Source organism: Lampetra planeri, chromosome 39, assembly GCF_965212315.1.
Source record: "Lampetra planeri chromosome 39, kcLamPlan1.2.h2, whole genome shotgun sequence".
Classification (NCBI taxonomy): domain Eukaryota; kingdom Metazoa; phylum Chordata; class Hyperoartia; order Petromyzontiformes; family Petromyzontidae; genus Lampetra; species Lampetra planeri.
Window position 1 is genome coordinate 5,352,313 of NC_136145.1, and position 24,231 is coordinate 5,376,543.

Consider the following 24,231-nt stretch of genomic DNA (forward strand, 5'->3'; position numbering starts at 1 on the left):
GTGCTGTACTAGTAACGAATTGCCGCGTTTTGTGTACGTGACAAACCTTACTAATCGGCTGTGTTGGGTGGCGGCGGGTTTAATGCCACATTAATATTTACGCGATCTAACCCAAAAAAACCTCCCCTATGAAATGGAAGCTAATTAACGATTCCGATTCTGCATCGCATCAATTTTGTTGCCAGGGCAACGGCTAAAAACATCAATCACAACAACAAAAATGACAAAGCCACAGTTGTGTAGAAATAAGTTGTTCGTTTGTTATTAGAACGCCTCATTATACAAGGCACATATACAACAGGGAAGGATCAGGGTGTCGTTTTGCAATATACACAGAGGAGATAATACACTGTATACTGTTTACATATTTATATGAGACCGTATGTAAAAAATAATAATCAAAGAATACAATTACACGTTCGTAGAATCATCCCCAACCACCCCTCCCCAAATAAAGAGACATCGTCGGAAAGGAAATGTGTACAGCTTCAACTCGAGTGTGTAAACATATCAACATCGCGAGGGCTTTCAAGTGTAACCACCGCCAACCACCGAACCACAATGACAGGTTGTACCCCAAAGTCCGTAACAATTGGGAGCCAAAAAATAAACAAACGCACCCGCCGCATGAAAACAAAACAAAGGACGATTAATAATAAAACGACAACAACAACAACCACCATGCCCGGCCCTTACGGAACGCCTCTTAGCCGAGACTCAAGTCTGTAGGAAAGGGAAGAAGAACCCCGAGACCGCGTTCAGGATGACAGCAGCGGCAAACCACCTGGCGGGTTTCCTTAAGCGGCATCCGAGATCAAAGTGACACGGCAAACGTGTCACTTAAAACAGTGACGACCACCCCCCTCCATCCTCCCCCACACACACACACAGCCTCGCGGGGTGACGGCTGCTTTAAATGGCCAGATGCAGTAGGGGAAGCGTCTACGATAACGCGTGTGAGATAAAAACTCATTAAAAAAATCAACTAATAAATTAGTTTTTTCCACCACCACCATCACCACCTTTCGCCCTGCTCCGCCCCCCCCCCACACAATTCCCTGCCCGCGCACAGCGCAATTTCTATTCGGTCAGTCAACATTCTCTTTCTCCGGCAAAGAGGTTCTATTTGGATGAGATGGTGGGGGCCGGCGCATGGGCGGGCGTGTGGATGATGTGATGGGGTGTATGGGTGGGTGGGGGCGATCATCTTAAAGAGAATATTCAAAGCGGGCTCAATTTATTCAGGTCAAATTGTCTTGCCAAAAATAGTAGTAGTAGCAATAATAATTAAACAACTCCGATACGAAAGCCGTAACCTTGTAACTGTATGTTCGTTTCCTCCGAAGGCTGTTTCTCTTAAGTCAGCTGGCGCTTACAATGCAATAACACCGTCATTGTGAAGGTCATAAAACGCAACACCCTCAGCTAATTACGCCCATCCACCGTTGCCTAAGAGCGCACGAGCAAACCGGAGACAGTTTGATTAAATGCCGCACACTACTTGCTGTGTGTATTTGTAAAGGTCTGAGGAACGAGGTACCCTTTACGCACGCACGCACGCGCGCGCACGCACGCGACAGCGTCTATTTACATGCCTTCTGGTTCCTGTTGTTGCTGCTCGGAATGTGACAATTCACCCCCTTGCACCATCGTAAGCCAATGGGTCAATGCAGCGCTTTCAAGGGAGGGCCAAACTCACCAAAATTGCGTGAGAGGTGGTGGCTGCTTGGAAAGAACATCTAACAGTGGATTTTGCAAGTGGCCAATCCACGCACCCCACCCTCCCCCCCAGCGTATAAACCGTCACGGACTCAGGGTCACGAATCGATTCGCAAATCTATGCTCATTTAATTGTATTATTCACGTGGTCTTGAGATGTGTTTGCACTTCGAAGTGAAATCCCAATTGTGGCCATCACCGACATTAAATTTCGATGTAAAGCTTTCGGGACTGCAGGGATTCATCGTCTTGGTTCTTTCGGTAAAGTCGCGTAGAAGGGAAATAATAAAAATAAAACATATTTTATTATGTTTTATTTTTATATTTTATTGTTTTATTTTTTTTTATTCTATAATTTCCCTTCTACGTGACTTTACCGAAAGAACCAAGAAGATCACCGACATAGTTTAGGTGGCACGAATCTGTGGACTCCACAATGCTGTACGAAACAAAACAGAAAATAAATATGCACAGAAATAATTGATTCTTACACGTGCTCATTAGCTGCTTGGACCGTGCGAGTCATGACCCCCCCCGACCCCCCAGCGCTGCTTTCATTCGAATCGACGAATCACGGCGTGCCTACCGCGTGAGTTTCCAGTGCAATCGCGGTTACGTTAAACCACTGCGCGTCATTCTCCCTCCGCAGCCAAAACAATAACTCTCGTGGAGGTGGTGGTGGTGGGGGGGGGGAGACGTGCATCATCATCGTCGTCAACAACAACGAGGCGACAGACACCTCCTCCTCACGAAACGATCTGCTGCCCCCAGCGACCACAACCCATTTTAACCTTCGAACCCTCACCCCCCCCGTCCTGACAGTTTCTACCACGCGATCAAGACGATCAAGACGCTACAAAAGCCACCGCACCCACCTCCCCGGCCTTACTTTCCCAGGGTGTTGTCGTGGCATCTCTCTCTCTCTTCCTGCCCATCGCCCCCCTCACCACCACCCCCCCCCCCTTTGGAAACCTCAAGCCCAATTGCGGTTGAATCGTTCCAACAGGTGTCCCCACCAGGCTTTTGTTGCGTCCTTTCATCCTGCAGCGAGCGATCAAAAAGGGGCTCCATTTCCACTGCCTTCCCCCGGCCCGCCACATTCTCCCTGCCAATTATCTGCGAGACCGCTCGCGAATGCGGAGGCCATCCGCGAGCGCGGCCGCGAAACGCTCGGACCTTGCTGTGCGTTGTTCAACAGCACGCGGTTAAACAACCTCCACCCCCCCCCCCCCCCAAAATGAAAAAAAACACAATTGGAAGGAGCAACGCGGTATGATCGCGAAAACCTACGGGAGGCGGTGCGGGTAATGCCGCAGAGTTGTTGATGCGTGGATGCGGATTTGTAAAAAAAAAAAAAACGCATGCATTGGTTTGTGTGTGCAGGCTTCCATTGCTGTGCAAATAAAACGTTGACAAAATCAGTAGGCATGTAACGATGGATCGATTTCGAGGATCAAAATCGTTTCTAAGCGCGCCGACAAAATGAAGTTGCGAATGTGAGAATAAATTGTTCGTGCAAATTATTCTCATGAAGCCAATGAGATTGTACAAACATCGTGTACAAAATGAAAACATTACAGCGACTCGATCGTGACAATTCGTCGAATAGCTGGGAGGAGTAGGCGAATCTTATTACTTGACCCAAAATCAGGTCACACAAGAGGTAAAGATGGAGCGCCCACCCCCCCCCCCCTGCAATTGCTTTGCTCGCTGACACTGCTGGCACAAGCGCCCCCAACTCGAGGGAGCTCTGAACAAGGCCCCTCTCTAGATTTGGGCGACTTTTGATGTGAAATAAATAAACGGTCAGGACGGGTTCCATGGAGTTTACCAACGTTAAAGAGCACAAAGCCAACTCAATTCAGTAGATAAATATTTCTTCTTACATCTCACCGCCAGCCGATTTTCATTTCTGTATTAGGGGGACCAGGCGGTTTTTTTTATCTCGTTAAATATAAATATTAAAAGACATTGTCGAACACGGTTAGACACGCTCAAGTCGCCACGCGATATTGAGCCAAAAAACAAAAGAAACCGTCATCAACATTTGAAATAAATATTCGTACACTTCGCTTGCAGAAACATAAATTATCACGTCGTCGTATAAATACCCACTGTTTAATCACCGTTAGCTCGTACGCCAACAAATGTGAAATATAAAACGATCCTAGGCTCACCATAGACATCAAGCAGTTATTTTTTAATAGTGCACTTTCACCTTTTGTTGTTTTGTTTTTTTTACCAAATAAATCTACCGTACAAGATGGTATTTTATTGAAATTGCGGTCGGTAAGTCACTTGAATTCTACAGATGCACGTATATAAACGTGATAAAAATTACATATCGACAAAGCTTCATCAATTTTACGCGGCAATGCACGTTACTTTTTAACGAGTAGCTTTAGCGAACAGGAGATAAATACTTTATGGATTATACATATCGCGTAAATAATTTATATACACCAAACAGTAAACACTGCATGAAGATATGATACAGTATTAATGTTTATATTTGCTTGTGTGTGCATATGGGCATTCAAGCGATTGATTTTACATAATTCATTGCAATAATGTTCGACGAGGCTGGTTCGCAGAAGCCTCTTCCTGGAACTGCCGATAAAAGGGGTAAATCAGATACTGTCTAACATAAGAAGGCGGGCGGTGTTTGTAATGAATTATTTGATTATTGTGCTAGTGGTGTTAGACCTAGGGCAAAATGCTCTTCCATCGCTAGAAACTACCGATCTTGCAATGCAATCTAACACAAAGGTATTGATAAAGACATGAAATCAAGGCTTAACCCACCCCAGCACCTCACTCAAAAGTAAAAACAAGTCAAATTGGTTTCCTGGTTTTCACAAGCATGGGAGAAGTGGCTTAATCTATTCCCGGTCAAGGCAGCGGTGGACATTCCACATTGCTGTGGCCAGGGGTGCATATATTTATAGAACAGCCCACTGGAGACTTTCCCATATAGTGGATGTTCTTTATATTGACCACGTAGTGGACGATTGGCCGAATCGACCTCCCTAGTAGGATTTTAACCTCGCAAAGCTTCCGCTCGCGAGTGAAGCCCCACTCACTGACCACCTGATGGTGGTTCCACCTCGGGTCAGATGTTTCTGACATGAACAAATGTTTAGACGTCAGAATACAACTCGTGGTTATGATCGATTCGAGAACAATTGCAAACGTCAACGTGGTTGGGTTTTTGGAGCCACTGGTGAATTGATGGAGAGTACAAAAAATGTATAGCATGAAACGTTGTCGTTGCGCTATCAACACCTGATATTATAAGCACATAGGCTTAGCTGAGCTGGCTCGGCCCGAGATCACAGGAGGAAAATCTGAAATTCATGAACAACCCAGCCATCTTCCAAATAAATCCATTTTGCAAATGTCCCTTTTACAATATGACAATTTTCTTTAAAAGTAGAGGTACAAAGAAAGCCAGCAACTGAAGAAACATCCCTTTGAAAGTCTACGCGAGCTCCTCGTAGTAAGAATAGTTTAAAGCAATTGATCGAGCCCAGCGGTATTAAAATTGCCGGATGTAGTCTACGGGTAAAAACGCGGAGAAACAAAAGATGCCCCATGTGGCTGTGCACCAGGATTGATTTTGAGCACTCACTTTAACCACTCGGCACCAGACTGAAGCATGCTATAGCCTCGCTTCGCAAAGGTCGCGTCGCAAAGTCAATAGCTGTACACCTCTCTCAATTGCCGAACCGTCCCACAAAAAAGTAACGCCACTTTTCCACGGCATTTATTTATTTCGACGACAAATCCAACCAGGTACGCGATGAACGTGAGACAATGCAAACCGCCTCCACCCACTCCCGTTTAATAATTTATGTAAAACTTGAGGAATGAAAAATCGATAATGCTTTTTCGCAAGAACGAGGCAGTTTAAATGGAGGCAAAGACAATCTTTAATATAGTGGACGAATATTATATTTTCACTCGTGAATTTTAGGCTCACAGATTTAAAAAAAAAACTGAAAAGATATTTTAAGATATTTTATACAGCGCCAGTAAAACGATCCCACCTACTGTTAAGGCAGATTAACCACACACCATTAAACTGATGTTTGTTACACAACAGTACGAGTCGTCATCATATGCACCTTTGCACATGAATTTGCAGCATATTGATTGTTCCTTCAGGTCAATTCGCAGCCTGCAACGAGACAATTAAAACGAGTCAGATAACGCGATTTAATTACAACAATTAAACAGACTTTGAACTTTGGCCAAGACATTTTTGTTATTGCTCTAGGATATCGCGTGGTTTTTTTTGTAGATCACGGTTGCGGAGCGCATGCCCAGAGACCTAAAACGCTAATCAAACCGCAACAAACAGCACTATTGTAGGTTTAATAGATAATATTTCACGTGTTAAACTGTAATCATTGGCCGATGTGGAAAAAAAAATACAAGCAATTGGGGGGTGGCACGCATTTCTGTGGTCCCTAAACCAGTGGTGGAAACTCCACATTCCCATGGAGGGGTCAGTTCATTAGATAACCGCTTTCGACGTGTCGAAAAATAGGTCACATGAATAGCAGGTCAAGAGTTGACCTCTGACTGGGATTTGAACCCACAATCTTTAGCCTAAGAGTCAGGCATCTCTAACCACATTGCTACCCGGGCCACATCATAACAAAAATCTGCCCAATCTATCATATGACCACAATAATATTGCATGTCTGCTTAAGAAAACAACACTAACACGTGCATACACTGACTACAGGGGAAAGAGCCGTTTGTAACCACCGATTAAGGACATGGCATATGAGAGGGCAGTGTGACCTTTGTCTCCCTAACACCGAGGTTCACATTTCAGACACCAGGTAGTCACTTTAGTCTGAGTCAACCTAGAGGTAGCCCAGGTCAGCCTCAGAAGCGCAAATGTGCCGCCGACGCGATGTGACGGCACTGGGCCAGCATTATTATTTAAGGTCGAATCAACCTAGGAAAGTCACGCTCATGAATGTGCCCGCCCCCCCGCCCCCCCCCCCCCGACTGGTGTCAACCACATTTGGGAATCAAACTCGGGTTGCCGGGTTCATATCGCAGTGCGCAAACCACTTCGCCACCACTCTCTCTCTTTGACGCACACGCAGAACACAGCTGTTTCGGGGGGCCGGTGATATAATAAGTGTGAAGACGAATGGAAATTGACAAATTAGTCCCATGCATACGGGTGACCTTTTCAAGGGAGATATACTGTCGAGTTAATGGAATCCCCCTCTCTCCCAACACTTTGAATGTTTTCCCTTCAAAATGCGCACTAATAATGCAACAGACAGGGCTCATCATATAATAGTCACCTAATCGTATTTAGTAGAACAGTTATTCTTACCCAAACAATCATTAATGAAACATTGTCACCATAATACACATTTCCCCCCCTAACATGTGAATAAGCTGTTAAGAACATTTTTTTCGCACAGCATTGTCCCCGATGTTCATTGTATGATCTCTATTCTGTTTGGTTATTTAATTAGTTCCGTATGTTTTATTCATCCATTCATCTATAAGCCAATTACTGCCGTACAGCTGTCTAGCCAGGGGTGAATTTAATTTGGCTGAGCTTAGTGTATTCTTACCCTACTACTAGCAACCATGAATCATTATTGAATGGCGGTTCCAATCCACAAAACAGAGGCTTACGTTTCAAACGTATGACAATTTGCGCCGAGTTGGTAAAAGGGCAATTGCTCCGACTGATGCAAATCATGTCACAGGGTAAAATTTAAAGCAACACAGTTAAAGCGCAGCCCCTACAATTGCTCACACCCCACTGCTGGAAGAGCATCAACTACAGCAAGCTTAAGAAAGCCCCCTCTACAGCATACTTTGGCCTACTCTTTCACACCGGCCAAAACGGAATACCCACAATTTTACCCCACTGGAAGCAACTTTGCCAAACGACTGGAAGTGCTGTTACCTATTTATTCTGCTGGGTGGACGGAGGTACGGGAGGGATTTTACGAATGTTTCTGCTGTCTCAACTGCTGAGCCGACAGATAAAACTAGCGACTTATGGATATGCAAGGCTAGTGTGCTAACCATTACACTAGAGCAGGCTGCAGCAGCATCATATCACAGGGTATTTCACTTTATGGATGGTGTGCTAGAGTAATGTTAAATATTGTTATTAGGTGGAGATAACATATGTTGAACTTCTCTCGCACCATATGTAGCCAGCCGTGCTACTTGTTAGTGATAATAACAAGTCACTAACCTATATGCATTCATATATTTGCAATAATAATGCCTTGTTAATCCTTGTAGAGAGTGGGTGGAAGGAGTAGTGGTTTGCATGTTGTGCTATAAACCCAGCAAATCTGAGCTCGACTCCTGGCTCACAGCCAACGTAGAGGAGAGGCCCAGGCCAAGGTAAGATTTCAGTTGCTGCCTATGCTGTGCATCATGGCCAACGATTGGATTGGGATTGCAGCGCGGTGAGTAAACAGCAAACTTGCGCAATGATTTGGCCCTGGCTCGACTCAACCCATCATATCTCTGAGGTGCAAGTCAACAGTGGCTGTGTTATGATTTAAATTGGACTCCTGCCACAGAAATGCGTAATTTCCACCTCTGGTTCAGAGCTACCAAAACAGAAGAAACCCTGCTACATGGCTATTTTGAACAGGTGAATCTAATTTGAGGACAGGAGGCTCACCAACCTTTTATCACCTTTGCTGTGAAACGGTCGCAGATGCAGGCGGCTGTGATAAGACAGGTGGGCCAGATACACCTTCAGTACAACAGCACGCACAAAGTTCACTGTCAGTACAAGTTTCTACAATGCTACCAAGTCCAATCGTAGTCAATGACTGATAGACATGCGTACAGATGGTCACAATGAATGCGTTGTATTTAACGCTTGGGAGCCATGCTCCCAAAATTGTCTCTTTGGTACCAACGAAGGTTGCAATTTAAACATTGATTTTAAACCGTATCATCTCCAGTAGATCACACATATGTATGATAGCAAGGCCATCGTTGTAGCGTTTTATCAGACTAAGGTTAATACATTAAGGCTACCATAGAACGTTTGACAGATACTCTTAGTTTTTTCGGTAAAGTAACGTAGATAAAAAATGAAATTAAAATAATAATTATTAGTTTAAATTTCATTTTTTACCTACGTGACTTTACCGAAAAAACTAAGAGTATGAATCCTTGCAGTCACAGTTTGACAGATAATATTGTTTTCAACGAAAACTATTCAGATTGGAATCATATGCAGAATTAGACAATAAATATAAAGACCATGCGCATAAAACAGACAACGAATACGCTAATCTCTCTGGAATGGTGGACGTTCATAGCATTGTTCTCCCCACGTGGTACTGACCAACCCCCTTCCGCTTATGGGTTATAATGTGTCCGTAGGCCAAGGCCTCTGTGTGGAAAAGACTATGGGAAGTGAAACATTAAAAAACACAAATGAGCCCGTGCCAGGCGATTACAACAATGTGCCAAGCACGGTTCGGGTCCGACTAAATTACAACGGCCGTGGAAAGGCCGCAATTGGCTTTAACCGGTGACGCTGTGTTTATAAATATTATTTAAAAATATTTTATTTTATCAGGTCCCACCGAGCTATATTACCTATTCTTTCAGAAGAGACCTGGCCCACAAATGATAGCCAAATTCTCAAAACGCATGGAAGGAAAAAAAATCGGAGGGCCCGGAGAAACATCCACACGACCACGGGCAGAGAGACGCACGCACACTCCGAATATACAGCAGCAGGGCGTTCAAGGGTCGGGATCGAACCCACGACCTCTTGTATACCAGGCGAGGGTGTTAACATCTCGCCACCGTGGCGCCCACACCTGTGTAATGGTCGTAGGGGCTGCTGGGGTCGGGGTATCCTGTGCCCTGGAGGGTCATGGCGTGCTGCCGTCTCGAAGGTGGCGGACTCGACGCCCTCTTCCGTTTTTCTCCGCCCGCGTCCTTCTCTTTGTCCGCGGAGGACCTCTCGGCAGCCTGAAGTCAGAGGTCGTTCCATGTCAGGACAGTTCGCGACGGACAGAGCAACGTCGGCCAGTGCCGTTCGTGAAATTACGCCCATCCTTCTGCCAGATCCCCGCAACTATCACGACTATTTTTATTTTACCAGGTAAGGCCCACTGAGGTATATATATATTTTATGCAAGCGACCTGGCCCACAGATAAGAGCTCAGCGAAGTGGCTCATCATGTGGAAATGCATAGCAGCCAAATACTCAAAACGAATGTCGATTCAAAATGTGGAGGGAAAAAACGGAGGACCCGGAAAAAAAAATCCATGCGACCACGGGGGGCAGCAGGCGTCAGGGCCAGGATCTAACCCACGACCTCCTGTATAGCAGACGAGGTAGTTATCTCGCAAATGCATCGACCTGTTGCAAAGCAAATACTGAAAACTGTTGCAGAGGGAATAGCAGACCTCTAAAGGCTGTTCTTACAGTCTCTTCACCAACATCTGGCATGAGACCACATCCTCATGGAATCCACAGCGAACGCCTTTCTCAGTGCCATGCCCCTCTCCCGTTATGCCCACCACACGTGTCCCTCCCATCACAACGTCCAGTGTTACACATTAGATTTCGGCAAATGATCATGTACGCCAGTCTGCACGCTAAGCCTCAAGTATTGGCCACCACACGTGTCCTTCCCATCACAACGTCCAGTGTTACACATTAGATTTCGGCAAATGATCATGTACGCCAGTCTGCACGCTAAGCCTCAAGTATTGGCCACCACACGTGTCCCTCCCATCACAACGTCCAGTGTTACACATTAGATTTCGGCAAATGATCATGTACGCCAGTCTGCACGCTAAGCCTCAAGTATTGGCCACCACACGTGTCCCTCCCATCACAACGTCCAGTGTTACACATTAGATTTCGGCAAATGATCATGTACGCCAGTCTGCACGCTAAGCCTCAAGTATTGGCCTACGCCATTCTGATCAGCAACACCGTATCTGGGAATTATTTGTTTCATGCAACGCATGGATGGCGATTGCTCTGCAGGTCTTTAGCCACAATGGTTGGCGGAATGCAAGTGCGATTTTTTGCAAGTGCCTATTAAGGTCAGGAAGACACACGAGGGATGGTTGTGACCAGCACCTCGTCCTGCTGCCTTCGGCAATCCAGTGCTGCCGTTTACACGCCGCACCAGGATGCTTGGCCTTACGGCTGCGTTAAAACCCAAGGGGGATACTTACGCCTGGCGATTTTCTCGACTTCTGCGGTTCCATCTTCATGCTGAACATTCCGTCGCCGTGTCGCTCTGGGTCCAACTCCTCACTTCCCGGCAGCTTCCCATAGCTCGAGTAGTAGAGGTTCGGTGGAACATAACCCCCTGAATGAATAACGTGTACGCACATTGGTCAGTTAAAAGGGGCACGTGTGAAAAAACAACAACAACAACGGCGTGTCAAAATAAAATCCGCAAGCTTTTAACGCGCGTGGTTTCCGTTCACTGAAAGAGAGAGAAAATGTATTCAGAGGTGCTGGACAAAAACCAAAGACATGTGGGGAAGGCAGCCAAAGATAGCGCAATATATTTGGCCCTACACTGGGATGCTTGGCCGACTATGATTAAATGATTTAACATGTGGGAATAAAATCAGAGTGGCCTGCGAAAACAAAACGCGTGCAATGGGTATAACACATCCATTATTAACGCTGCGTTATTACATTTCATGACCGCAACAATTGCACTTCCCGTCAGTTCCTGTTAGGGTCGTAATTTTGTGCCTGCTGCTACATCTGGTGTCATCGTGTTGAAATTCACAATATCATCTTTTTGCGAATTGATGACTTCAAGGAAGAGGGGGAGGGTGGATGCCACAGAAGAGTGAAATGAAGACGAAAGCTCATGATCATTGGCTTCCAATTAAATCTGGGGAACAATTTAAAATATCGCCACTCGCATACAAGGCCCTTAAATGGCCTTGCACCATTTTACATTCACGTACAGTCACAACCTCTCCGATCCACCGATTTACATCTGCTCCACGTGCCGAAAACTCGACTCTGCACCCGGGTTGACTGAGCCTATACATTCGTTGCGCAAAAACTACGGAATGCCTTCCCCTCCCACCAGTGGGGAGATGGGCGAGGTGACTCGCCGCGATTAAGTCTTCTCTCAAGACTCGCCTGTTTTGCCTGGCCTACACTTCCCGTGTGTGACCAGTGGACTCTGAGACTTTGCAGTATTCCATTTCCTAACTTCGTGCGTGGCGCTCTGAGATCGCTGGATGAATTGCGCCGTATAAATGTAAGTCAACGTCATGATTATTATGACGGGAATAGGGCGCAAGGGGGCTTTGAGCACAAGACCTGCCATCGGGCCGTTTGCTAAATAAGAAGAACACACGAAACGAGTGTAGGAAGCCGAAGTTTTGGAGCAATGGCCCTTCATCAGAGTACAGTGAGAAGAACCACGTGGCAGAGAGAATTGCTGACTTGCGGTTGGAGGTGACAACTTCATACCGTGGAGCTCCAAGAAACGGAGACATTTAAGAGAGCCGGCAAAAAGAAGCGTTGTAATTTGATGACGAACATACATTTTGATTTTTGCTAAATATAATTCACTGCGTTTCATGTCACAGGTAACAGAGTCGAGGCGATCGACGCTGCACTGGAATGCGTGACCTCAAGGGAGATCTGTTAAAAGCATATTTGGTAACTCGCAACACGTAAACTGCGGCTACTGAAACGTTACTTAAGTTGCCGTAAATAATAAAGCATTTAATTAAAAGCACACGCGATGTGTAATAAATAATAAAGGCTGCTGCCGCATTAGGTGTGGCAAGTCTGTAACTCTAGATGCAGCTTTCAGCTCAGCTCAACTGAATGGAAACATTTACATTTTTTAGAGGCTATTAAAGCAATTTAAAATAATTAAACGTAATTTACAAAATGCTGCGGTAATTGCAATTAACAACAATTAAGTGCCCCACCAATAGAAGCTGGTAAGGAATTGCATGGACACGCCGATTCGACTCGGCATACTGAGCTAAACTAATTGATGCTTAGATTGTAAGCGAAATGTTTGGGGAGTAACATTATGCACCTAAGCGCATTAAGTCACTAGCTCACACATCAGAAGACCGTTTCAAAAGCTATGTACTGTAGCATGTATTCAAGTAGGCGCTGATGTTGTAAACTTTATAGAATGTCAATGCTGTCTATGAACTCTGCAGGACCTCATCTGTCAGTCAGCGTCTTCCCCCCCCCCCCCGTCGGTGTCTCCCCCCACCCCCACCCCCCCATCTGCGTCTCCCTTCCCTTTGTCTGCCGCATGCTTGCCTCAGCTGCTGTCGAAAATCTCATCCATGCCTTTATCGCACACCTCGACTCCTCCACTGTAATCCTCTACTCCACAACGTCCCCCAAAATTCCTCAACTTCAACATCCAAAAAGGATCCAATATCCCACTGCCAGCCTTCTCACCCACACCCATCGATGGGGACCACATCTCCCCCAAGCCATCGATCACTCCACTGGCTCCAAATCCAGTCCTGGGTCAACTACAGCGGTGGTTCCAAACCTCTCTGGACCTGCTGGCCACTGTAAATCCTCAAAACGTATCTGCGAACTATACTGGGTGCTCTGTACATAAATACATATCACAGATAGCTGCAATAGTTCCGAAGACTACTCCCCATGGCGTTGTACACCACCAGGGCTCCAGGTTGGGAAACAATTAACTACAGGATTTTCCCCTCACAATCTTCAAAAGGTCCTCCACGGACTACGTCTTGTTCCTCACCTCACTCTACCCCCCCCCCCTTCACACTCTCTCTGCTCCAGCAACCAAGGTCTCCTGTCGCTCCACTGTTCTCTCCGACCATCAACCATCATCAACACCACGATTCGTAAAGAGGTGAATAAACAGACAAAGGATTGCACGGACGAACTGCCCCGCCCCGCCGGAGGGCCCACTGGCCAAACTCACCCGTGTAGAAGTGCATCATCATGGGAGAGAGCCCGCGGTAGGCCGGATGGCCCGAGTCGCACATCTGCCCGTACGAGGCGGGCATGCCGGCCTGTAGCGAGGGGCTCAGGGCGGTCGCTTGCGAGGGCCGCGGCAGCTTGCCCTGCAGCTCCCGGCTATGCTGCCCCATGCCACGTCCGTCGGGGCCGACCGGCTCCGTGGGGCCCGCGCGGAGCAGCGTAGGGCCCTTCCACTCGTGCTGCTCTAAGCTCACGTCGGGCTCCTTCTCCGCACGCCTCCACAGCTCCTTCTCGGCGGCGCGCTGCCGATCCAGGTACTGGCTGTAGTAGAGCTGCTGCCAGCGATTCATCTCGTATTCCTGTGCGGGCGCGCAGGCGGGGAGGGACCGCGCGTTTTAGAGTTTTCACACCAAAAAGGCCCCCCTCTTTTCTTTCGTGCCAATCGGTATTGAAAAAATAATCACGAAAAGTATTGAGTAAAATACATTTTAGCAAAACAAAAAAACACCACCACCACCACCGCTTCCATCATTAGACGTGGGCAATCTACTTCCAGATGATGGCCTCCACCCCCAAGCCACTGCCTTCTCTCACGATCACGCAATCGTGGGAAATAATCCGCCGATTTGTATCGCTCCCATCTCCTTGCTGAACGCCACCTCCCTCCCCTCTCAGATGTATCCCATTCGATATCAACGACTGCGTGAACAACAGTTAAAAATCCACCGAGAACGGCTGCTGTACCCAACTAACCACGTGATTCAGTAGGAAGATGGCAGCCCAAAATGCAAACCAAGGCCATGTCAATGCGCCAAAACATAACAATTTTTTCTAGATTTGAAGCTTTCGTGACTGCAAGGATTCATACTCTTAGGTTTTTTCGGTAAAGTCACGTAGGTAAAAATAAATTATAAAATAATAGAAATAATAATAGAAACACAATATTTATTATTTTATTTCCATTATTATTTCTATTATTTATTTTTACCTACGTGACTTTATCGAATAAACCTAAGAGTATAACCATTTTTGGCAATCCACTGCTGGATAAGAGTCTCCCCGTGCCGAGCGGTTCGTTGGGGCGTTATCCGACCATACTTCACGACGCTGTTCAATGCTAGTTGGTAAATCCAGGGCGTGTAGATGTGGGAACATATAAGTATAGTCTAACAATGGGTTTTTGTTTTTCTGCACCGCCCTCTGTGGCCCAGCATGTAGCGCCGCAGCAGCCTATAACACCTGTCAAAAACGGCAGTTGCCCATCCAAACATTACCCAGGCTTAACCCTACTTAGCTTTCGAGACCTGGTAAGTTTGGGCACATTCCGAGTGGTCTGGAAGTGGGCTCATGAATAAAACAGCGACGTTGCTACTTTTTTGTCCTTCATATTCAGAAAAGCCACACATACCAAGCACTCATCCTTGACCTGTTCACTGGCATATTTGAGTGCATTTTTAACTGCTATGCACTGATACATTTGTGTTTTCTCCAGATCCTCCGACCAGTCAATCGCTCAATAATGGAATTGGCCAAACTTCCTAACACAGGGCCCTGATTTAAAAAAAGGTTGAAGACTCAGTGAGGCCTTCCTGTATAGACAGAGGGAATTGTGTATTATTTTTTAAAGACTAATTCATCGCAAGGATAACTCCTCTGGAATGCTTCGCCAATCCCATCATTGAGCATCTTTGCACGTGGCCGGAAACCACACAACGAAGCAGGAGAAGACCTCACGTGCACACAAAATTAGGGGGGGGGGGGAGGTGGCGAATAAAGATTCACAGACAATATGCCAATACACGTCACACACACACAATCTAATAAAGGGAGGGGGCAGGGTAAAAGTATTAGCCAGCCCCCACCGAGTCACAATACTCCATCCCCGAGCTGAGCGTAGTCCACGTAAACATTTTAAACAGGGGGCTTTTGGTCTTTACAAGTGGCGATAACCAGACGGGCTTTTTTATTTTTACATCACCAACCTTGCAGCGTGACATCAAACCGACTGGCCCGGACGCAAACAGCTGTGCGTGCATAAAATGGTGTTTATTTTACTCGCTTTACTGCCAATTCCGCCCCGCTGCCATACATTTAAGCAATCCAAACAGAAACGGCGGCGTTCAGAGTCGCTTTCCCGGGAACAAAAGGGAAGCCAAAATACCCACAAATCGGTTGAGCTCGCAGCCAAAACACTCCCCCGAGTAGCCTGCACGGCTCCTAAGCCAGAGCATGTCACAGCGTGCTCACAAATCCACGCGTCGTAAAACTCCCCCCACCCACTCCCCCCACCAAAATCTGCCAGTCGCAATATTGTAGCCACGAATTCCTCGTCTCTGACGAAGAGCCGTTGCTCTAAATCTTGACCTACTAATGTTTTTGTTTTTTTTCGGGTACGAGCCAGCGATGCTGCGTGTCGTGTTGATGTGTTCTTGGTCCACGTTTATGCGTCACTGACAAAACCCACGCAGTTTCCCCCTCTATATTTAGTTTTCTTACGGCAAGTTTTAGTCCGCGCGACGTCCAACTGCTGTTTTCTTGCTTGCGAAGGAGCGGTGGCACAATTGTTGGCGCACGGTGCGATGTACCCGTTGACCTGAGTCTGATACGTGGCCATGGCTAACACGAGTTGTGAGCAACATCTAAACTGGTCATGGGCTCCTCTTCACCAACTGGCACTGGCCAGCATTGTGAAGTACGGTCAAACTACCCCCCACAAATCAATATGACATGGGGAGCCCTTCTTCCAGCAATGGACTTAATAAGGAAAGCAAGTACTTAATTGTTTTTGTATGTCCTTGTTTGCACAGATTTTCTCTGGATACTCCCATTCCCATCTCTAAACTCAACAAACAATGCGGACCTGGCCAAACATCCCAATGCAGGACCCTCCTGAAAGATCATTCATACTCATAGATGCTTTTTGAAAACAAAAATATCATTGGCTAGCCATTTTGTAGGATTCGGACAAGCCAGTTTTTTGTTTTGTTTGATCAATGCTGTTGGGTTCTTGATCACAACCCCTATCAGGCCTCACATAGATTACTACCCAGCAAAAGTGTATCCTCTTGAGCTGGGAAACTAGGCCAAAGGGGGGTGGTGGAGAAGAGGGCCTTGGAGGGAGGATGTGGGGAGTGTAGAGTGGACGATAAAGAGATGGCATGGCAAGGGACGAGGGCACACGTGGTGTGGCGGTGTAGGATCTGTACGATAGACGGCGAGATAAACGACCTTTATTTATTTATGAGCAGGTAAGAGCCCATTGAGAGCAAGCCAATCTTTTTTTTCTTTTAAAGGCAGACCACAAGGGTCAATCCGTTCTTGCGCCGGGCTTGTATTACCCAAGGCACAGCAGCACATGTGCGCGGAAATGCATTGCCCCAGTGGAAATGTTTGTGTCCGAGAGACAGGGGAGGGAGAGGGTTGGGTTGGGTTGGGTGGCCGGGAGAGAGAAAAAACACAGCCGACGCTAAAAATAAACCGGCGGCGCATTTATATTTATATTTGTGACTTTCAACCGGCAAATGTGAAATAGGGTCAGCGTGGAAGCGAATTTGCGGCATCGCGGCGGTGAATTGTGAAACCGAGAAAGGCTGGCTCATTATTTCAATTACGCGCTCAAGAGCGTTGTCGAGTGCCGCTGTGCGCGCGCACAAACGCGAAGGAGACGAATCCTGTTGTCCATGGTCCTCGCGTCGCAGGCGCGACGGCTATTATCCACACACAACCGATAGATCTGTGAACGCTTGCATTATCCGCTGTTTTTACACCTTACGAGTTTGTCCAAAAGCGTCAAAAATGCATTACGGCGCAATCCGATTGTCTTTCCGTCGGTCCTCGAAAGATGGGATCATGGTAACCATCGTAACGACGAACCAATGTAAAAAACAAAACGTCAGTCCAAAGTTGTAAGGGAGACAAATGGGGGGGGGGGGGTGGGGGGCCGAACTGCTTCAAGGGTTTAAAAACTCAGCTTGCCAACAGCAGGTAAAAAGCCTTCACAGCCAAAGCCGTGATGACATCACGTGCGCCGTGCGCCATACGCCCCCCCCCCTCCCCCGCTAACAATGCCACGACGTGCGGTGTCCCACACACATACACCATGAGCGCGAGTCGGACGCCGATACCGGTCGCTGGGATCGCCAATTAAATCGTTGGGTGAAAATAAAGCGCAAAAACCAACGCCTGACGCAATCCTCTGCTTAATTAATCGAATTATAAGGGGGCTATTTTTTCCCATGTTCCGCACTCTAATGTGCAGTTAGAGGAGTCAGCCAAAAAGTGGCGGATAACTTCCGTCCTACTATCCACGAATTTCAACAGGTAAAGGAAGGGGGCTTACTTAGGACGTGTCAGCAAATTTCGTCCTTTGCCACGGTGGTCAACATCGGTGGCGAGCGATGTATCCGAAACAGTCGTCCCCCCCCCATCAAACCCACACTGACCAGCATGGCAAAGTATGGTGGAGCAACTCCCACGACTGACACGGTTGCAGGGAGGCCTTCATCTGCATTACCGTTGTGTTGTATATTATGATGCATGCATATTACAGTGCAGGAACAACGCGGAGTATACACGCCTCTTAACGTGCGCATTCGTAACCAAACCCAATTCTATCACGTGGCCTCTTTACCAGCACAGCAGACGTTTTGCATTGGCAAGTGCAGATTACATTTTGGCAAAAGCAGAGATTGCTGCCTGGCAATACAGGTAAAATCAGAACCTCCAAACTTATATATTTGTCGATGTCTCCAAAACGTTCTGCCAAAACTCAATGTAAAATGTACTATCCGTTTAGCAATTGGTTAGCTGCTTGAACATGCGGATGTTACGTCTAATTATCTGGCAGATACTGCGTTTGGCAGTGGTGCACAGGCAAAGATAACAAAAGCCTCACATTCGTCAATAACACGGTGGCCTTAAAAGGGAAGAAAATTGATTAAATAGACAGCATTTTGCGCAATGTCCCTTTATAATGACTAAATTATTCATGTGCCGTGAAATCAGGTCACTGGCCGAAACGTTTCCTATTATATATTTGTATTTTAAGGTAGTCGTGTGTTGACAACAGAGCTGTGTGAGCTATTATCACGGTGATATTTAGGGCCATGGATAGCACCACACAATGGCCAAACCTGCCACTTATGTCAACGGTAATGCCACGGAAACTACGGCCTTTCTCGTGCACGTCTATGGTTGGGGTCTAGGTACAGATGAAAAAAGTCCAACACACAATGCACAAGAGAATGGTCAGTTGTCATCACGACATGCAACGCATGCTGCCACCCCCGTTGTATTTTTTTGTGTTTGCCAAAGATACTTTTTTTTTCTGTTCGCATGCAAATGACTCAAGCACGAATTGTTACATACGCACGTGACATATGGGTGTGCCGACGTGAATTTGACTCGACGTTTCAAACAAACCAGTTGCTGTACAACTTTAGAGGTTTCATTTCAAGCACAAAAAGTAAAGGTGGGAGGGCCTCCGCTCGTGGGTTAAAACACATTCCCCGTTGTTTCAACTGCCGCGCCAGGAGATCTAACCGGCGAACTCTGGATCGCAATTCCATTGCGCTCATCGTTACACCGCGTGCCAGCGGCCCAGATTTTAACATTTCCCGTACTTCAACGTTTTGTTACACGCGAGCTTGCATAATAAGACAATTAAGGGGGCGCAGCTGCGCAATATTGCACTCCTTAAAAATGTGTCAGCTAAAATTAACGAATTTTCACGTGATTCACAAATGTGACCGATTGTTGTGAAACTCGTGTGCTCGAGGTGAAGTTACTTTCGTCGTTTCACTCTTGCATGGGATGTTTATTTAAGCGGAGAATATGCGGTGGGTTTGGTTGGCGGCATGGTGGGTGGGGGTCAGAAACATTGAGCTGGCACCACTGAAAACATTGCTTAGAATCCGGGTTTCAGACAGCTGTGATGAATCCGGGTTCAAGTGTAGCAAATTACCAGTGTATGATAGTCCAATGTTAATATGGCATTGTATTGAGGGGCTACTTTGTGTTATCTTGGTGTGGGTCTGGGACCGTTTTGTTTTTTGGCTGCCTTGCCCGATGTTAATGAAATGTACTTCTACAATTATTTATATTTCTGACTTGCTTACCATTTTCTCTATTCTGCACTCCCAAGGTGTTTGTTTTGATAACAGAGGTTATTTGTGTTAGATCGCATGAACATATAAATGTGTCGTTAAAACCCGCCACCATTGTAAATGGTGTGCTGTACGAGTGACGAATTGGCCCCGTTCTGTTAACGTGTCAACCCTTACTAGTTGGCTGTGTCGGGTAGTGGCGGGTTTAACGATACATTTACATATTTACACGATCTAACCCAAAAAACCTCTATTATAGATGATATTGGTCGTGAAAGCCAACGTGTTAAACTGTGTTTGTATTTCGATTTAAAGCTTTCGTGACTGCAGGGATTCATCTTCTTGGTTCTTTCCCTTCTACGTGACTTTACCGAAAGAACCAAGAAGATGTGTTTGTATTGTTTGCTCTTGTGACTTTGCCGACCCCGTGCCCATACTGGACATCTGTGAAAAAAACAGCTTCATCAGCTCATCGGATTCCTCCTCTCAGTCTCAATAAACGTTCTGATTCTGAGTAAGTAAAATGTGCTGCTGCACTATTTGCCTATCAGAGTACCCCCCCCTCCCCACCGCGGTTACAAAAGGCCCACGCTGGAGACCGCCCAACCCCCACGCCCCCTCCCCGCGCGCTCACCTGAGCGTACTGATCGCGGCCGCTTCCGCAGTGATCCACCGCTCCCACCATCTGCTTCAGCCCTTGCTCCTCGTTGGCCTGCATCTGCCTCGCCGCCAGGCCCTCTCCCCTCTGCGCCTCGCCCAGCGACCACTCGTCCCTGGGGCTCGCCTCGCGCTCGCCACCGAAAGCGGCACGAGCCTTCCTCCTGGCTGCGCCGTCGGCGCCGTTCGACAGGTCCCTGGCGCGGTGCTTGCCACCGCCGGCGCCTCCGCCTCCCTTCCTGTCCCCACCGTGCTTCCTCGCCAAGGCCTCCTGCTCGTCGGCGACCGCGAGCGGCGGAGCCGAGCCATAATGCTGCTGCTGCTGCTGCTCCATGTAGGGATAGCCGTACATGTACTGCTGGTAGTTGGACAGGTTTGGGGACAGCCGGGACAGCTGCTGAGTCAAGGGTGGGGGGGTGTCCTCGCGCTCGCTCTTCACCGCTTGGCGCTCGCTGCACAGCGGCGGCGGCGCCGCTTCCTCGTGCTCCTTCTTTATCATCTGGCCGTTGTGGACGGCGGCCGCGGCGGCCGCGGGAGGTTCTCCGTCGCCGCCCTCGGCCGCCGCGTTCTGCGGCGCCGGCTCCACGGGGGAGAAGTACGGCCTGTAGCTGCCGAAGAAAGCCGGGTCGTCGCTCCGGAGGGCGCGCGTGTCCAGCGTCGTGAGCTCGGCGTCGCTGAAGCCCAGACCCTTCGGGACGGCGGAGGACTTCTTCGACTTCTCTCCGCCACGCTCCTCCTCGTCCGAGATGTCCGAGTAGGCCGGGCTGCCGGCGTTGGAGGCCGGCGGAGCCTCCAGGCCGAGGAGGGCCGCGCCCTGCGGTTGGGCCGCCGCGGGCGCCGCCTTGCCATTGGGCACGTGGGGGGGGCGCGCGCCCTCGGCCTTGCAGCCAACGCCGATGCAGGGGCTCGGCGTGTTGTCTGAGAAGCTGTAGACCTTCGCCGCCTCCTCCTTGATGCTCGCGATGCGCCTCTCGGGCGACTCGGCGGCGGCCGAGCCGTTGGTCAGGCCCTCCGTCTTGACGACGTAATCCTTCTTCAGCGACTGCAGCAGCTCGCCTCCCGAGGCCTCCTTGGCCTCGTCCGACCGCCCGATGACCTTCAGGCTCAGCTTGAGGCTCACCGTCTCTTTGGCGTCACGCTCTTTGGACTTCCTCTTGTCCTTCTTCTTCTTTTCCTTGGCGAGCAGCGCATTGGCGGCGGAGGCTCCGGCGCCTTCCGAGGGGCTGTTGGCACGGGCGTCTTTCGCGCGAGCGCCGTTCGTCTCGTCGCCGGCTTCCGGCGGAACCGAGCTGCCGACGCCACCGCCACCGGGACCGCCGAATGCTCCCTTGCCCGCCGGCGGCGCCTCCTGACCGGCGGCCGTTCTGTTCTTATGCGGGGACATTTTGCCTTCCGTTTTGATGCCGCTCGCCTTCTTGACCGCCTCCGCATCCGCCTCCTGCCGAGAAGCGCCGCGGGCCGAATGTTCGGCTTCCGGCTTGGGGGCCTCGGCGACAGCGGGGTTTGCGGCTCGTTCGCTCGACACGTCCGCGGGCTCCCCCTTGACTTTCTTCGCGTGACCCCTCGCTCTGCCGCCGAGTGCTGGCGGCGAGGCGCTGCTCGGGTTGTCCGCTCCGTTCAAGCCGGCGACGCTCTCCTCGGCCCGAGCGCCTTTCAAACGCTCCGAGCACTCCGTCTTAACCCCGCCGCCACCCGCCCCATGCTCCAACATTCCGTTCGCCCTGGAGGCACGGGCGCCAAAGGCAGCGGCGCCATCTCCGCCGCCCTCGTCGTCCGCCCGGCCCCTGCCCGGGTCCGCCTTGTCCTCGTTCTCCAGGTGCGCGTGCGCCTGGTGGTACTTGAGTCCGTTGATGTGCCGGTACTTCTTGTTGCAGTTCGGGTGTGGGCAGTCGATGAACGTGGGCGACGACGACGACGAGGACGACGACGACGAGGACGACGACGACGACGACGGCGGCGTGAGGCCCAATTGCTCCGTGGCACCGCCGTCGGCGGAGGCTGCCACGGCGCCACCGGATCCGGCGCCGTTCCCTCCGCAGCCCGCGGCCGCGGTCCTCGCCGCGCTCAGCCGCAACCGCTTGCCGGGCCGCGTGCCCTCCTCGCTCGCCGCTTGCTGCTGCTGCTTAGACAGCGCCGATGACAGCAATGAAGACGCTACTGCGGCGGCGGCCGCCCCAGATATCGCCGACATATCCAACGAGGGACGGCCTTTCCGTTTGCCGCCAGGGCCCGCCCGCGGGCTCTCGCCGTGGTGCAACGAGCCCCAGTGCCCGTTCGACGTGAGGTTGCCCCTACGGCCCTTCCCTCCGCCGCCGGTATTGACGGAAGAGGAGGCGGCAACGTCGCCGCCGCCGGCGCCGACCGCGCTTCCCGCTCCGCCGCCGCGGCCCTTGCCCTGCACGGCCACCCGCGCAGCGTCGCCCGTGCCGCACGGCTCGCCCGGCGTGCCCGAGCTGGAGGTCGCGCGGGTTCGCTTGCCACGCCCGCGGCCACCGCCTCCGCCACCGCCACCGCCGCCGTTGCCACGAGCCTCCACGTCGCTCACAGGCGACTCGCAGAACCTGGCGGGGGAGATGACGTGAGCGAGCGCACGGGTACAAGCACGCGCTCGCCACAGCGAAGATGACAGCCGCCATTCGCCGCCGATGACCCCTATTGCCGTGTGTTCGAGCAGAGTCAGCTTGGCTGCTGTCAATTTCGACGTGATAAGCCACTTAATTGAGTCGTTACTTGTGACCAGGTTGCTTCTGAAGAATAAGCTAATAGGTCAGTGGGCTTTACCTGGTAAAATAAAAATTGTTAAGTTTTATTTTTCATTTTTTTGCGTGATTTCGCTACCTTTCTTATATTTTGCACTCCGATTGTATTTTTGTATTGTTTGTTGTAACTTTATGACCCGCCTCTACTGGACATCTGTGCAAAAGAGCATTCTAGCTCATCGGATTCCTCCAGCATGAACAAATATTCTGATTCCCATTCAGCTGGTTTTCCACTGGCTATTCGCCGAGTTGAGACGGAACCAAAGCGGAACGATTTGGGCCTCGCAAGACATTCCAAACCTGGCTCTGGGTCACGGGGGAAAGGACGGGCGGGGGCGAGGCTAATGATGGGGTTCACGACGGCGTGCGACGTCGCTTGGTACGCAATTGACGACACACGGGGTCACAACAGCATGCGTCCCGGCTCGTTCGTTGTGCGCGTCTCGTTCGCCACACGAGCTTGGCTTTTTTGCAGTGGGGAAAGAAAGCAGAAACCTCGTGCCACTTGAGCCGCACCGGGCTCTCAGGTGGCGTAAGCGACGAGGACGTAACCACAGCGCAGCTTGGTCCAGGCTAGGTTCACTTTGAGACCACGTTAAGTGTTGAAGGCTCGCTGGCATGCAGCCACTAGGACAGATCCAGATGCTATGGGGGTTAACCGAATGAGATGACTGGCTAATGCACCACCTGTGCTTGGCACTGTGCCATATTGCACGCACACAGATTAATGTGCACGTATTGCAAGTCAAAGACAAAGATCCCCCGTGCAAGCCTTACGACTTTTGGGGCAAGTGTTGTCAGTGAGCACCTATGAAGGCTGGCACGGCACACGAGGGGCGGTGTGGGGTGGCCAGGATCGCGCCCGGCACCCCACCTTAGTCTTCCAGTGGGGTTCAGATAATCGTTACTGGTGTTGACCGTGAGCAGGAATCAAACTCGGGTTGTGGCATATTTGCACTAGCCACTGCCCTTCCACTCCCCAAGTCACACACACAGACACACACGCATACAAAAGACCCAT

General features: G+C 49.4%; 1 protein-coding gene across 1 annotated transcript in view; it reads right to left on the reverse strand.

Annotated features, from left to right (window-relative positions):
- Positions 1 to 233: 233 nt before the first annotated feature.
- LOC144731526 (zinc finger protein 608-like) overlaps positions 234 to 24,231 on the reverse strand; it is a 95,154-nt gene continuing 71,156 nt past the window's right edge. The window contains exons 5-10 of the mRNA XM_078612646.1: positions 20,429 to 23,012; positions 13,692 to 14,049; positions 10,951 to 11,087; positions 9,573 to 9,726; positions 8,415 to 8,485; positions 234 to 5,899 (exon numbers count right to left, since the gene is read on the reverse strand). Coding sequence (XP_078468772.1) covers positions 8,421 to 8,485; positions 9,573 to 9,726; positions 10,951 to 11,087; positions 13,692 to 14,049; positions 20,429 to 23,012 — 3,298 coding nt within the window. The 3' untranslated portion in view covers positions 234 to 5,899; positions 8,415 to 8,420. The remainder of the gene's footprint in view (positions 5,900 to 8,414; positions 8,486 to 9,572; positions 9,727 to 10,950; positions 11,088 to 13,691; positions 14,050 to 20,428; positions 23,013 to 24,231) is intronic.